This window comes from Cinclus cinclus, chromosome 29 (genome assembly GCF_963662255.1).
Source record: "Cinclus cinclus chromosome 29, bCinCin1.1, whole genome shotgun sequence".
In the NCBI taxonomy this organism is placed as follows: domain Eukaryota; kingdom Metazoa; phylum Chordata; class Aves; order Passeriformes; family Cinclidae; genus Cinclus; species Cinclus cinclus.
The window spans coordinates 485,853-500,553 of record NC_085074.1 but is presented as its reverse complement, the minus strand read 5'-3'; the positions used below and the strand labels follow the sequence as shown (position 1 = coordinate 500,553).

At 49.6% G+C, this 14,701-nt stretch overlaps 1 protein-coding gene across 6 annotated transcripts in view; it reads right to left on the bottom strand.

Moving 5' to 3' along the window:
- AAK1 (AP2 associated kinase 1) overlaps window positions 1–14,701 on the bottom strand; it is a 65,190-nt gene that overhangs the window by 15,141 nt on the left and 35,348 nt on the right. For 5 of the 6 annotated variants that reach the window (XM_062510741.1, XM_062510744.1, XM_062510742.1 and 2 more), the window contains exons 10-16: window positions 14,395–14,474; window positions 13,505–13,659; window positions 13,143–13,420; window positions 12,745–12,951; window positions 9,585–9,799; window positions 8,743–8,900; window positions 8,278–8,394 (exon numbers count right to left, since the gene is read on the bottom strand). In XM_062510741.1, the coding sequence (XP_062366725.1) occupies window positions 8,278–8,394; window positions 8,743–8,900; window positions 9,585–9,799; window positions 12,745–12,951; window positions 13,143–13,420; window positions 13,505–13,659; window positions 14,395–14,474 (1,210 nt within the window). Of the gene's footprint in view, window positions 1–6,529; window positions 6,626–8,277; window positions 8,395–8,742; window positions 8,901–9,584; window positions 9,800–12,744; window positions 12,952–13,142; window positions 13,421–13,504; window positions 13,660–14,394; window positions 14,475–14,701 lie in introns of all 6 variants that reach the window. The other variant, XM_062510740.1, reaches the window with a different exon arrangement.

The window sequence follows — 14,701 nt, the reverse complement described above, 5'->3', positions numbered from 1 at the left end:
GAGCGCAGGCTCGGGAGATTTGAGTCCCTCAATTAGTTTTTCTGGGGCAAGCAGGAAGAGGAGGAAGGGACGCAACAGAGAGAAAAAGCAAAAGAAAGAAAAACACAACATTAATGAGGTGCTCAGTTCATGGCTCGCTGTGCCCTAGAGGAGCATCTGCAGCATGGGCTGTGTAAATGGCTCCAGCACAGAACCCTGATTAGCCTGGGCTGCAAAGGATCTTCCAAAGCTCATCCAACCCCTGCCACAGGAAGGGACATCTTCCACAAACCCAGCTTGCTCCAAGCCCCATCCAACCTGGCCTTGGACACTTTGAGTTCACAGACTGATATTATTTATTATCCAAAGAAACCCTCTCACGCCTGCACAAAAGCACAGGAATCCTACTGTATAAGACTTACCATGCTGAGAACACCAAAGAAAAGCTTAAGTTACACTGCTACATATGTGGGAATAATATCTATCCTTTTCTATTGCCCAATATAAATAATAAAATAGTCTGATGGCTTTGGAACTGCTTATTCAAAGCAGGACAAATACTACTCCTCATGACAAAGCCAACAACTGAAGCAACCAGGAGGGGAAGGAAACCTAAAAACCAGCCCAAGAGGCAGCTGTTATATCATTACAGGCCTGAAGAAGGTCAACTGAAAGGAAAAATGTGATGGAAACAGCAGTCCTAATATACAGGAACTCTTCCCAGTAAGTAAGAATATCCATTTTAGAGGCTGGATTGCATCCAGTGCCATCCCAGGCTTGTGTGGCACAGAGGGGGGCAGAGGGGACAGGCTGGGAGCAGGGGCACCAAGAAGTGTTACTGCTGTCAGAGGGGCTAAGGAGGTGGAATTGGTTATAGGGTGCTGGGAAAACAGCACAGGAGAGCTCTGGGGATAAGGAGACAGGGAACATGCTGCATTTCAAGCAGACTCTTCCCAAGGGTCTGTCAGTGCCCAGCTCCTCCCAGGGCACCCTCCTGCAGCTTCACACCCACACACCCAGCAACCATTCCTGCCAGATCCCACTTCCAGGTGTCCTGTTCCTCCTCCCTTACCTTCACAACAGTTTTCTTCTGTTCCAACAGTGCAGATTTTCCCTGTGACACACTGGAACTGTCCCAGACAGGTCCCAGAGTTGCCTATTGAGCTCAGCCATGCTTTTAGCCACACAGATTCCAAGAACAACCATGGTATTCTCCACACATTAATTTTCCCTCCTACCCCAGGGCACAGCAGGTTTTATGCAAAGCTTTAGCCTGTCAGTGGTTCTTTGCCTGATTTTGTTACTTGTCTCATAAGATCTCCTCTCCTGCCTCCTTCAGTGCTGGTGCCGATCTGCAGTGCTGTATCAAGGCAGCCACTGCACCCCTCAGTGCATGATTTAAAGGAACCTTTACACCCTTGCATTGAGGCTGAGGAGTTCAACAAAAACAAGGTGTCAGGATGAATGGGGAAGGAGCCTCAAGGCATAAAGTGCCTCAAATCCAGTAAATAAACCCAGATCATTCCTGTGCAGACATATGAACAAGCTCCAGGATAAACAAAGAAAAGATAACCCATTACAGTGGTATTTGACCTCATAGAGCTCCTGAAGGGCTCTTGGGGTGGGCCTTCCTCAATTCCAGCTGGGAAATGTGTGTTTTACCCAGTCACTGTGCTCCCACTTGGAGCTGCTGCCTCCTGGGGACCTCCTCTTCATCAGTCAGCCTGTGGAAAACCTGCCAGATGCTTTCCAGCTGCAGGGAAGCGAGTCTGACCCAGTTCAGGATGAGCTGACCACTGCCAACCATTTTCTGTTGGGTTTTCTGCTTTGCCCCATTTTAGCCCTGCCAGGGCAGGTTTGCTGGGGCTGTGCAGCAGCCAGGGAGACCATGGCAAGCTTTTAGAAGATGTCTAAGCTTAAAAGCACAGAGGGAGATTAAAAAGTGTCCTCTCAGCCCTTTCTTGAAGTAGAGCCCAGCCACACACTGCAGGCTTTAAGAAAGAATGTGAAATATTTGTCAGTGCTTCTCACAGTAAGAAATTACTGAGGGTTTCCTATCAGAGTAAGCAAAACAGCTGCAGGAAAAGCAGAGCAAGGGTCTGCAGCTGATGGGTCTTGGAGCATCCCCAAGAGGCTGATGCTGGTGGCTTCAGAGCCTGGAAAACCAAATCACTTCCTCCAGGAATGAAAGCAAGAGCCTCTTTTCTGATGTGCACCAACATAAGGAGGAGGTGAAGCCATTGAATTAACTCTGGATTCATCTCTTGAGACAAGCAAACAGGCCAAACCCTATGCGCTGGCTGAGAAGCACAGCTTTGGACAATCCAGTGAGAAAGTGCTGACCTTCTCTTCCAATCCCTCTTCTAACACTTGCACAGACCTCATGGAGTTTACAGTCAGTCAGTTTGGTCACACTTTGCTTCTGCAGCCAGAGACTCATGCTACTTTTATTGCTGGCCACACACCCCTTCAGCCACAAACACATTTTAAGAAACACCAGAGTTAGGAAAAAATATCAATCAAGAGATGAAAGAGGCAAAGGGGCTTTGGGTTAGAGCAGGCCATTAGAAACAACAAGAACTCCTGAAAACTTGCAAGTTAAAAGTGAGGAGAGGGCAGAGCTCTGTGCCAAGGTGAGGACACAGAGGCTGACCACGAGGCACATGCCCAAGGCAGGAGGGGCAGCAGCACTGCACACACAGGGCTGTACTCACTGCAGGGCTGCCCTGGGATAGCACACACAGCTCAAGAGAGCACACAGCAGAGTCCTTTCCTTCGAGGGCCAGCTGGGAAAGAGAGACACGGCTGTGAAAGTCCTGCCAGGCCAGCAGGTGGGAAGAGAGGGAAATCACCAGCATGGGCAGAGGGCAGTCACTGGGGAGAGTTTCTGCCTACTGACTGATTGAGTATTAGCAGCTTAAAGGAGGTTCTGCATGGTATTCAGCAACAGAGTCCTTGGACTAGCCCAGGGAAGGCACTGCACTTCCATTCTCCTGATGGTGACATCGGATTGGTTCTTACATAGCACAGGCAGAAAGAGAAGGGGAATAAAGGCAAATGGAATGCTTCGAATGCACAGGGCTTTGCAAACACCATGGCGGGTAACAGCACAAGACTTAACAGTGGCTCCTTACAAGATCAAAATCAAGCAATTTTAGTTTCATGTTCAAGATCTGAAGTATTTGTAAAATAATAAATTCTCCCCCCTAAGATCAAATTCAAAGCCCAGACAGAAGAACACTGGATGCTCTTTACACTCATTTAGTTGGGATTCTCATGGTCTGCTGGCTTTGTTGCTTTAAATCATCAGACCACCACCTTGTCCTCTCAGTAAATACAGCAATAAATCCATCAAGTTCCTACATGAACAGCTGCCCTTTTGCATTTTTCCAACTCAAGATGCAAACTCAGATCATTAGTGCACACTCACAGTTGCTGTACATGCCTAATGGTGCATGTGCACTTTCTTTATCTCAATGTGTCATCTTGGTACAATTAATTCTCAGCAGAAATACAGTTGTTTACTACAGTTGTTATAAGCAGCCAGGCATAGCTGGGCACCCAGTTATCTTTTCAGAACTTATGGGCCTAGAGTAGAAGTATGGTGATTAAAAACATCTCATCAGGTATTTTGTTCCCAAAAAAATAAAATACCTCCTACATCAGTCAGAGTGACCCCACAGACAGAGTTCCTCTGACCAACACCCCAGGATTAGTCAGTGGTGAAGCCTGAAATAAGCTCATTAAGAACAACTTGGCTCATTTTCCTGCACATACACAAGGAAATACGTTTTCAGCATGAATATTTAATTCTCTCTTACTTTAACAGATGTTTTGCCATATTTTTACATCCCTCTTGCTAGCTCCTCTTACTAGTTACAGTTCCACTGAGAACTGCAGCCATTACACAGGGGAGGAGGAGGGACACACTGAACACCACCCACTGGCACCTGACTGCATCTGTCCTGCAAGGCAGGAGAGGCCAGGTCTCTGACCAGCACCCAGGTGATGCCACCTGCACCTCCAGGTGCCAAGGGGAAGACGTTTGTGGCTAAGCAGAAAAAGCAGCTGAGCTTTAGCCAGGCCCTCAGCTGCTGCACGGCTAGAGGGCAGAGCCCCCAGGACTGGCTCTGTAGAACAAACAGAGCAAACAAGCAATAAAACCTCACCCATGTACTGAAACCCTCCCTGAACAACACTGCCCTATAGGCTCAGGGTGCAGGCTCACACTTCCACTTCTGAAAGGGAATGCATCCTCCCAGCTGATAAAGACAGAGGTAAAATGTTTTCAAAACAAGGAGATTCACTATTCAGCTTTCTCAGGCATAAAAACATTCCAAACAGAAAGCAAATACTTGGCTGCTTCTGCACAGAACTGAGGCAGCTGGCTGTGCTGTGCTGGAGCCTGGAGTCACTCCCAGCTCTGCTGACCACTGCAAACATCTGAGCTGCCAGGCAGCACAGCCCTGGGCCAAGCCCTCTGTGCTGGGGATGCTCCTCACAGGTAACACTGACACAGAACAAACAGGACACTGCTGGATGACAGACACAGCCTGAAAGTTCAAATCCAGAAGTTTGATCCTTTCTGCTGAATTTACAAGCAGACGACCCCTCTTAGTTTCAAGGTTAAGGGCTAGTCTGTAGCCCTAGAGAACAAACAAATGAAAACACCTTTGCAGGAACCCTCAAGGCCAACAAAGCCAGGTCTCCTGCACGTCCTGGCCTCATGGAAGGGGATCCACTGCACTGAACAGGAGCACAGGCAGCAAGGAGAGCAGCAAGAGCAGAGATAGCACCTGCCTGCAGAGACAGGTGCCGGCCACAACCAGGCAGGCTCAGATCTGCAGGAGGAGCAACCTGGCACTACAGAGCCTGCATCCACTGCTGCTCTGATGAGCTGCCCCAAGGGCAGAGCTGCCAATTCTTCCACAGGGGTTTCTCTACTGGTAGAAATTCAAGAGCTCCCACAGCTGAGGCTGCAACTTCTGCTCCACGGGGTCCTCCTGCTCTGTGGAGATGCAACTGGTGTCCAGTTGTGAGCTCTGTATGCTGGTAGGGAAATAAATGGTCTGGGTGACTTCAGTCAGGACAACAAACACTTCCAGTAGCAGCTGGGGGAAGGAAGAAGTAAAATGTGCAGTCAGCTGCCTTCTGTGGGTTGTTCTCAATGTAGAGCTGGGCAGGTCAGCTCCTGGCAGTGCTCATGCAGGGAACAAAGACTCAAAGTTTTGCTTCTACTCTCAAACTGCATTTATGGATAAAGTCCCTTTTGGACCAAATCACATTTCTTCTGCTCTTTGAGAATCCACCAGAAGGAAGCAAGTTCCACAAAGTTATGGATTCTTTTTTTTTCCCCTGAATTGCTCAACTCTCCATGGAGAGATGCCACCTTCATAGAACATTTTGAAGTCTGGGTCCTCCAAACCACCAGTGACCCAGAGCCTGAGCTAAGGAGAAGGGTGGGAGCTGCAGTTGTACTCTGGGGCTTACTGATGTGGGACCTGCCACACACATTCACCAGAGAGCTGAGAGAGGCTCCAAGATAAAAACATTCCCATATTCCAAATCCCACTGATTTGCAAATAAGCTCCTAAGCGCTTACATAATTTTGTGCTAAGAAGTGTTGGCTGCTGCAGTCAGAAATGTGCACAGAGAAGGCTTAGAAGCAGCACTCCAATGTAAATGAAAAGGCACCAACTGAACTGGAAAATCTTGCCAAATCAGAAAAGGTCACATGTAACGTGTGCTTCACAAGATGCTCAGATTTGCAACAGACTTTGGAAGCCAAAGAAACACTGACTTTTACAGGAAAGGAAGATTAACAACACTAAAACCTATAATTTCAACACTGGAGACAATTTGAAAACAGCTTAAATCAGAACAGGTAATTAATTACCTGAGGATTATTTCTCATAAAATCTTGGAATGGTTTATCTTGGAAGGGACCTTAAAGCCTATCTCATTCCACTTCCTGCCATGGGCAAGGACACCTTCCACCATCCCAGGGTGCTCCCTGTCCAACCTGGCCTTGGACACTTCCAGAGATCCAGGGGCAGCCACAGCTGCTCTGGGCACCCTGTGCCATGGCCTCCCCACCCTCCCAGGGAACAATTCCATCTCAATATCCCATCTAACCCTGCCCTCTGGCAATGTAAAGCCATTCCCTGTGTCCTGTCCCTCAAGACCCTTGTCCCCAGCTATCCTGGAGCCCCTTTAGGCCCTAGAAGGGGCTCTGAGGTCTCCCTGAAGCCTCCTCTGCTCCAGATTGAACAACTCCAGCTCTCTCAGCTCTCCCTCCTAGGAGAGGTGCTCCAGCCCTCCAATCTTTTGGCTTTGAATGCTGAGCCTCTAAAGACACCAACATTTTTGGCATTAGAAACAATGAGATAACTCCAGGTTCTGTCATGAAAACCATCCCCGCTGCCAGTGAGCCCAGCAGAGCCTGGAAGTGACCAGGATTTCATGTGTGCCTACAAACAGAACCAGAAGATTAAGAGGACAAAACAAAGCCCAAGACTCTGCCCCCCTCCATCCCCGCAGCTCTGGTTACCTGGGGTGTCAGATAACGGGAGAGGAATGAAAGGATCAGGCACAGTCAGAAGAGGAGGGCTAGAGTCCAAACTCAGAATGTCTTTCGTTTTTTCAGCTGGCAGAGAAGAGGAAAGGAAAAGGCAGAGTGAACAGAGATGAGGAAAAGAGAAAGCACAGAGCAAAACCCCAGCACAGGCACATCCCCAGCTCTGGCCTGACAAAACAACACACAGGCACATTCTGACCAAGTGTACTACTCAAAAGAATAAAGAACCAAACAAAACCACTTAATATGTGGTTCTCCAACACAACTTAACCCCAAGATCTCAGAACATTCCCTGGCATGGAAGAACTGTTATCTGCCTTCACAGCAACATGAAAGGTGAAAAAGGACAACAAAAGCACAAAAGGACACAAAACCCATGAGGGTCCCTCTGTCTGCAACAAAAGCTGCAGCATCTTGCACCTGCCAGGCTGGGACAGACTCCTGTCTCTGAGGAAATAAAGGGCCGGAAGAGCCCAGCTCAGCACCAAGATTTCCAAGATACCTTCCTTTGCCAAACCCCAGACTGGAAAGACAAGGGACACATTGTAAAGACAGACAGTGCCAGGACTGACATGGTACAGCAACCACAGAGCCCAGGGCACACAGATGCTCCTCAGGCTTTGCAGAAGGTGCTTTATAGCTCAACATGGAGCTGCTGCTGCTCAGCATCATCCATGGAGGCTGATGGAACATCATAAACTGCTCACAGCTGGACAAACTCAGAAAGCAGCTCCCCAGGAGCACTCCTGTGTCAGAGACTTCAACTCCTCAATTCTCTGGTAAGAACCAACATACGAAGCTCAGTTATAAGCACCCCTAAATCTCCTTTTATAAATAGAAATAAGCATAAATGGATTTGTCAGTCCTTGCCCCACAAAGGATTCTTCAGCCTCTTCCCAGACTCCTCTCACCAAGAGTTGTTTTACTTCTGTGGGGAGGCATCAACCAGGTGCATTTTTCACCACGGGGAAGATCCCTGGCATTTGGAGCTCCTAGAAGAAGCTTTCCAACTCTGTGCTTGGCAGGTCTGAGCTGCCCTCACTGAGAACTGATGCTGCAGGATTAGAAATGAGCAGCAGCACTCTCAAACGGGTTTTAGCATAGAAGGGGCTGCTCACAGCAAAACCTTGGGACACGAGGACCAAAGGAAACAAGGACCAAGACACCAGACAAGGTCCGACAGGCGGAGGCTTCTGCAGAAAAACTCCTCAGACCAGCCAAGGGCTCTGGAGCCACACAGCCCAGCCAGTGCAGAAATTACTGCCTTCATCACTTAACATGTCAATTAGGAGACTGTGCTCTCCTTTGAGGACTTTCCCTGCTCACTGATCCCTGCTGTCCTCCTCACTCTGCAGCAGAGATATTGTTATCCCCGTTTCTCTGCTCCTCCAAACAGATCAGTAGCTCTGACCAACACCTCCAACCTTCCCTCACTGCATGTGAGATTTTACTCTTTGTTACGTGCTCCACAGAACTTACACACACTAAGAAGCTTCCTTGGGAACTTAAGGGGCTCAGTTTCTTCCCTCACCACAAGCCCCACCTCTGCCTCCACACTGTCCTGTCTCTGCCACCCAACTGTGACAAGGAAATGCACTCTCCTGAAGTGCCAACCCTATCGCCTGCTGCTCTCAGTGCCCAGTCTCTATCAGTTTTCCTTCCCTTTCAAAGAGGCTCTGACAAGAGCTGCCATTCCATGCTGTTCATGTTCACAGACTCACCTGGCCCAACAGGGAAGGAAGAGCCACCAAACGCATCTGTCGAGGCTGCAGACGCAGCTTGCTGGAAACCTGGGATCAGGTTCTCTGTGGAACTGCATGCCTTTTCTGGAGCCTTCCCTGGAATGCAGACCCAGAGTTAGGGGGAAAACTTCTATTCTGAAAGTAGACTGCTTATCTATATGTTTAGGACACTGTTCCACTAAGTGACTTAAATCTCTTCCTGCAAATCCTAACTTGCAGATGAAGCAGACTTTAAACTGCAGCTTCCACAGGCACCTGTCAAAGCAGCTGGCACCTCTGCCTTTGAGTGACCACTGAACTGCAAACAGAAACAAACTGGAATGATTTAGCCAGAGGACTGTAATTATATGGGACACCCAATCAGTCCCTGCCCAAAATCATTCCCAGTCCATGGCATATTCCCTTGCCAGAGCAGGCAGGTATTAAAGCACCCCACAGACCTACCGTCCCCCAGCTTTGCAAAGTCCTTGTTCAGCAGTTCCTCAGCTGTGAGCTTGGAGAAGTTATCATCATCAAAGGGGTTCCACGCGGACACATCAGGAGGGTTGTAGACATTCTGCTGCGAGGTCCTTGGCGAGCCCGAGGGCGTGGTGGAAGCAGATCTGGATTTGATCATCCCAAACAAGAGCCATTAACCTCCTATCAGAGTTAAATTTCCCATCTGAAATCCTCTGGCCAGCACTATCAGCTGGTCCAATGACTTCCCAATTAAAACATCCAGTGTAAGTTACTGCAGTCCCATGCTCAGAAGCCTGGGAGCACTGAGGCTGAGCACCCACATCTCAGGGGTTAAAACCAGCATCCTAAGCATCCCACTGGGAACAGCAGTGCCAATGGGAAGGCTTCTTGCCTGCAGACACTGTAAAAGTGACCTAGTTCACTCCTACGGAATCAGAGCTCCATTAAGATCTCCAAGACCATCAAGTTCCAATCTTCAGGAAGTGCTGGTGCCAAGCAATGAGAATGAAGTGCACACCTGGGCTGTGCCTGAAATGACACTGCCTTTTGTGAGCCAGAGAAGGCCCTGGTCACCCAAAGTTTTTTGGGAGCTCAGACAACTCATGAGGACTTTGGGGCAAATCTTTCAGCACTTCCTAACAAGCCCTAAATGGAGGTCGTGAAGGCAAAGACTAACTCAGAGTATTGTGCCTACCTTCATTCAGAGCTTTGCATCGAACAACTCCCAGAGCGTGACCCAGCCCTGACTCTACACCCCCCACAGGGGCCCTGGGCACCTACTTGGACACATTGAGGCTGACCCCTCACCCCAGGCCCTGGGTACATACTTGGACTTGTTGAGGCTGGCCTCAGCAGCCGCGGCCTGCAGCAGCTGGGTGGATTTGCTGGCGGGGACGCCAAACACGGCACTGTGGGTAACGTCGCTGAGGATGCGTCGATGCCCCGCGCGCTGTGCCTTGGGCGAGGACGGCGGCGTGAGCGAGCCCAGCTTCTGGCTGTGCACCGGGGCTGGGCCCTGAGCCTGCTGCTGCCTCACCTGAGCCTGCCAGGAGAGAAAAGCACAGTGCCCTCACTCAGACAGCAGCCACAGGGAGAAAACAGCTCCTGCTGGAGCACCCAGCATTCCAGTCATGGACTGGGGACAGTCTGGAGGGGAAAATCCAGACAAACAAAGGAACCATGGCCAGGGAGGGATTTGCTGCTCTGCAGTACTTCAGGATTACTACACAGGCAGTCTCTCCCCTTTTTGTGGTGCAGCTTCAGAGGTAAAACCTCCATTAGGATTTGGCAAAGGCTGGCTGGGCTCAAACATGCTCAAGGGTAGAGAGGACAAGACCCAGAGCAGAGGTGGAAAGAACTCAGACCACAGTGCACAGGAATCTTGTCACAGGGATACGGTGAAAGGCAGAACTGCCTTCAGCACATAACGCAAGACTGGGTCAAATGCCTAAAGGGGTGGAGGTCTTGCGCAGACATCTTGTGCAAAAAACTCTCTTAGGGGAAGAAAAAAAACAGAGAGCAAGGACCACTGGAGCAACATTTGTCATTAAAATGTGGAAGAGAAAGGCACATTTAGCTTAGGTGTGAGCTAATACAGCCCAGTTAAAAGCCCTGTGGAAGCTGCAAAGGGTTTCCTCACACCAATTCTCTTTTTCCATTGCCTTAGTCTTGTGTTACACTCACAAACTCATAAATACTTGAAATACAGTTTTGTAGTGATAAACAACAGCACCACTTGTGACTGTGTGATTTTTCACAATCTGTCTGCCAGAGAGATATTACTGCTGGATTTAAAACAGGAAAATTGGAATACAAAGAGCAGCAAGCTGTGCATGTTGCCTCCCCTGCCTGGGCACTACCTCCCTGTTCCCAGGCCTTTTCCAACCAAGATGAAGGTCTTGGAAAGACCTAAGAGGATAACAGGAGAGAGGTGCCCAGGGTGGTACTGAACCCCGACGGCAGAAGGCAAACAGCTGGGAACTGTCCTGCTTTTCCTGTGGCATCCCAGCACACTCACTCACTGCAGAGAGGCAGAGCACCCTGCCTGCTCCCCATGGACCCACCTGTAATATAGGTCACTGCAGAACAGGACATTTGTTTCTGAGAGTCAAAAGGGCAGTGCTGAAATCACCACAGGAATGAAGGCAGAGCTCATTAAGCTGGAACCTCCCAATGTGAAAAGGTTTTGACAGGCCCTGGCTAGGTGTCTTCTGCTCAGAGACTCTGCTCTGCAGAGACTGGGCTTCACTACCATTTTTAAAATGAGCCAACCAATGGTATTTCCTCCTGATTCAATGCTCCATTTGAGGCATTTCTGCCCTAAAAGGAATAGGGTAATAATAGGCATAACTCAAAACCTGTCTGCACATACTGAAAAATCTCCCACCAAACTTCAAAAAACTGAACTGCCCCAGGTCATTCACCAGAGCAGGAACAAGACCAGGAATACAACAGCTCCCAGCCAAACCAGAGCTGGAAATAAAACAGGAAAGGGGATATGGCAAAGCCCTGAGATACCTCAAGAGAGCAGAGCAAACAGCTGCCCCAGCACTGCTCAATTCATGGATCATGAAGTTTGTTAATCAAATGAACTCCTGATGCCACTTCCAAGGAAACAAGGAGAGGGGAATTAACCAGCAGCTCACAACAAGCCATCACAAAGTAACCCTTAGCCTGGACTCAAACAGTAGTGTACCTCTGAAACAATGGAATCATGAAATGGTCTGGGATGGAAGGGATCTTAAAGGTCACCTAGTTCCACCCTGTGCCACAGGCAGGGGATTCCACTCACCCCACGCAGCTGGCCCTGAACACTTCCAGGGCTGTCATCAGACACTGCCCACTTTGCACACCTGCAGCAAGGTACAGCACAAACACTGGCAGCCTGCTCATGCTTGGTGCCCAGGATTACTCCTAGCAAACAACCAGGGTTAGAAACACCCCTCTGAGCTCCCGAAGCCAGGGAAGAGCAGATGGGATTGCCCAGCAATGGATGCAAGAGGCACAGCTTCCTCCCACAGCCCTGTAGAGCACTTTGACCCCTTGGCACAGCTCCCTGCCCCTCCCTGTGGGCAGCTGCCTGTGCCTCTGCACTTGGACATATTTTCCATCAAGCAAAGAGCATTTATTTTAGGTGCATACTCATATGATTAGTAAAGTGGATGATTGATTTATTTATTTTTAGATATGGTGCTTCCAAAAGTCTCCTTTGAAAAGTCTCCCACCCACTGCATTTATTAAAAAGTTAACCCAGTGCTAGGAACAACCAGGAAGCTGGTTTTGCCCTCCTCTGAGCATCAGGCAAATGTTTTCCAAACAAGCAGCAACATAAAGTAGTTCTGGTGCCTGGTGCCCATCCTGGTGTGTTAAGTACACATAATGTTTCAGAGAGTTTCTCGTATGTCTTCTATGGCAACATGACAGGGGATGAAGAGAAGCTGCATGAAGCAGCTACTTGCATCTTATCTGCTTTCTACACATCCATTACTCATTTCCTTTCTGTGGACCCAGAGCACAATTCTGGAGTCCAGCATCCTGCTGGAATGAGAAATCTGAACAACTGCACATTCCTAAGACAGCAAGGTCAGTGCTGACATCTGTGACCCAGTACTGAGTTATTACTAATCAGGCCACAGAACCATGGAAGTGTTTGGGTTGGAAAAGGCCTCTAAGGTAATCAAGTCCCAACATTTCTCCAGATCTACCAAGGCCACCACTATCCTAAGTCCCCAAGAGTCACATACAGATACGTGTTAAATCCCTCAGGAATGGGGACTCCACCACTGCCCTGGAGAGCTGTGCCAGGACTGGACAACCCTTTGGGCGAAGAAATTTTCCTAATACCCAACCCAAACCTCCCCTGGCAACTGTGATCTGGGCTGTGTGGGTCTAAAAAAGCCAACTGAGGTGTCCCCAGCACACGGGAGCTGGCAGAGGAGCCTTTGTAGCCCAAGCACCAGTGCCCCATCCCTTTCCCCAAGGCCTCACCCCCTGCTCCTGCGGCTGCGCCTGTGGTGCCGCACTGGGCTGGGCCTCGGGCTGTGCCGGTGCCAGGGGCTGCTGCTTCTGCTGAGCTGCTGCTGCGCTCTTCTGCTGCATGGCTGCCTGCTGGGCCATCAGCTGCTGCTGCTGCTGCTGGTAGTAGTTCTGCATGAGCTGCTGCTGCGCTGGCGCTCCTTGCTGCATTGCTGGGAACTGGGAAACAACACTGGTTGAGAGGTTGGAGGTGTGGTGGACCTAGACCAAATCCTGCTAGAGGACTGGGGATGCACTGGACAATGCCTAAAAGCCGTACCCATTCCCCCCACAAGAACAGGAAACTTGCCATAAACACAAAGCTACAGCCCTGCAGATACAGATGTGATGAACCCGATGCACACACCCACCTGCTGTGCCTGCATCATCTGCTGCTGCTGCTGGAAGTAGGCAGCCTGTTGCTGCTGCTGTTGCTGCTGCTGCTGCAGAAGCTGCTGCTTCAGGAAAAGCTGCTGCTGATGCTGAGGGGTGGCCTGGGGCTGTGTCGAGGGGACCTGGGGCTGTGCCTGGGGCGCTGCTGCTGGCTTGGCCTGCGGCTGAGCTGGAAGCTGCTGGGGGGCTGCTTTTGGCTGGGGGGCGCTGGCAGGGAGTGAAGGCTGGGCACTGCCCAGGGCAGCCGGGCCTGCAACTGGGACAAGAACCCAAACCCAGTATTAGGCCACTGCCCTGAGGATGCTCAGAGGTGCAAAGACTCCACAGACATGTCACTCACCCTGTGGCTGAATGGCTGCCTGGGCTGTGGCTCTCTTCCTGGGTGTCAGGGCTGGCTGGATGGGCAGAATTCCAGGATTGGGCTGGGTCTGTCCTGCTTTAGGTCTCTGGCGGGGTGCTATGGATGTTTCTGTCGTAGGGATAGGGTCTGTGAGCCTGTCAGGGAAGAAGGAGAAGGAAGGGCAATGAGTACAGCCTGTGAGCTGGGCAGCCAGTGCACAGAACACACAGCAGGGTTAGACACTCACCCACACTTCAGCTGGGTGTGACTGACAAAGGTGGAACACTCATGGGCACCCAGACACACCAAGCACAGTAAAACCTCCTGGATGCACTCACCACAATTAATCTGACCCTACCATTCTGACTTCTCTGCCAATCATGGCATCTTCTCCTGGTGGACAGCTGGGACTTGTCAAAACCACTCAACTTATATCCAGCTATTTCCTAGAACATATTGCTTGAAACCACTCAGACTTCTGAATGAGCACATGAAGGACACAAACCAGCTCATAAGCAGCTGGTACCTTTGGGCAGAGTTGTCTAAACTGCCTTCTTTAGATATATTTTAACTCTGGTACATCCACCCCAGAATCAGGTCATTGAATTCTTCTGATCTCCACTCAGTGTTTACTGAGCTCCAAAAATGCACAGCAAGAGAGAGGAGCAGCCAATCCCCCAGCCTTCTGTGGTTTGTAGATATCAAATTGTTCTTGATAACTAATGACCCTGATATAAGATTGCTTCTGAGAGCTGACTAACGGGAGAGTAACTGTGCTCAGTCACCATTTGGCAACTGAAGTCCCCAAGGAAGCAGCTAAATACACCTTTGCTAATAAACAGCAGAGACAACAGGCAACAAAATAGGGAGTAAAAAGCAGGCGGGGTTACCTGGCCTTTGGTTGACTTTTCTTTGCAGCAGCTTCACTTGCTTTAACTGGGTCTGGGAGTTTAGCAGGGATTGGAGAATTCTGCAGATCCCAAAAGCACCCGATTTGGTATTTTTGGGGGAGAAAACAGTCAGAAATAATGTGCAAAAACATCACAATAAAACAGGGAGATCAGGGGATTCCCAAAGCAATTACTTCTCATGCTGGACATTTAACAAACACCACAACCTCCATGTCGTGGGGAGACAGGAGATTGGGAGAGTCTTTACATAGGAAGAAAAGAGGGCTCCAGCTTTTTGACCACTGAA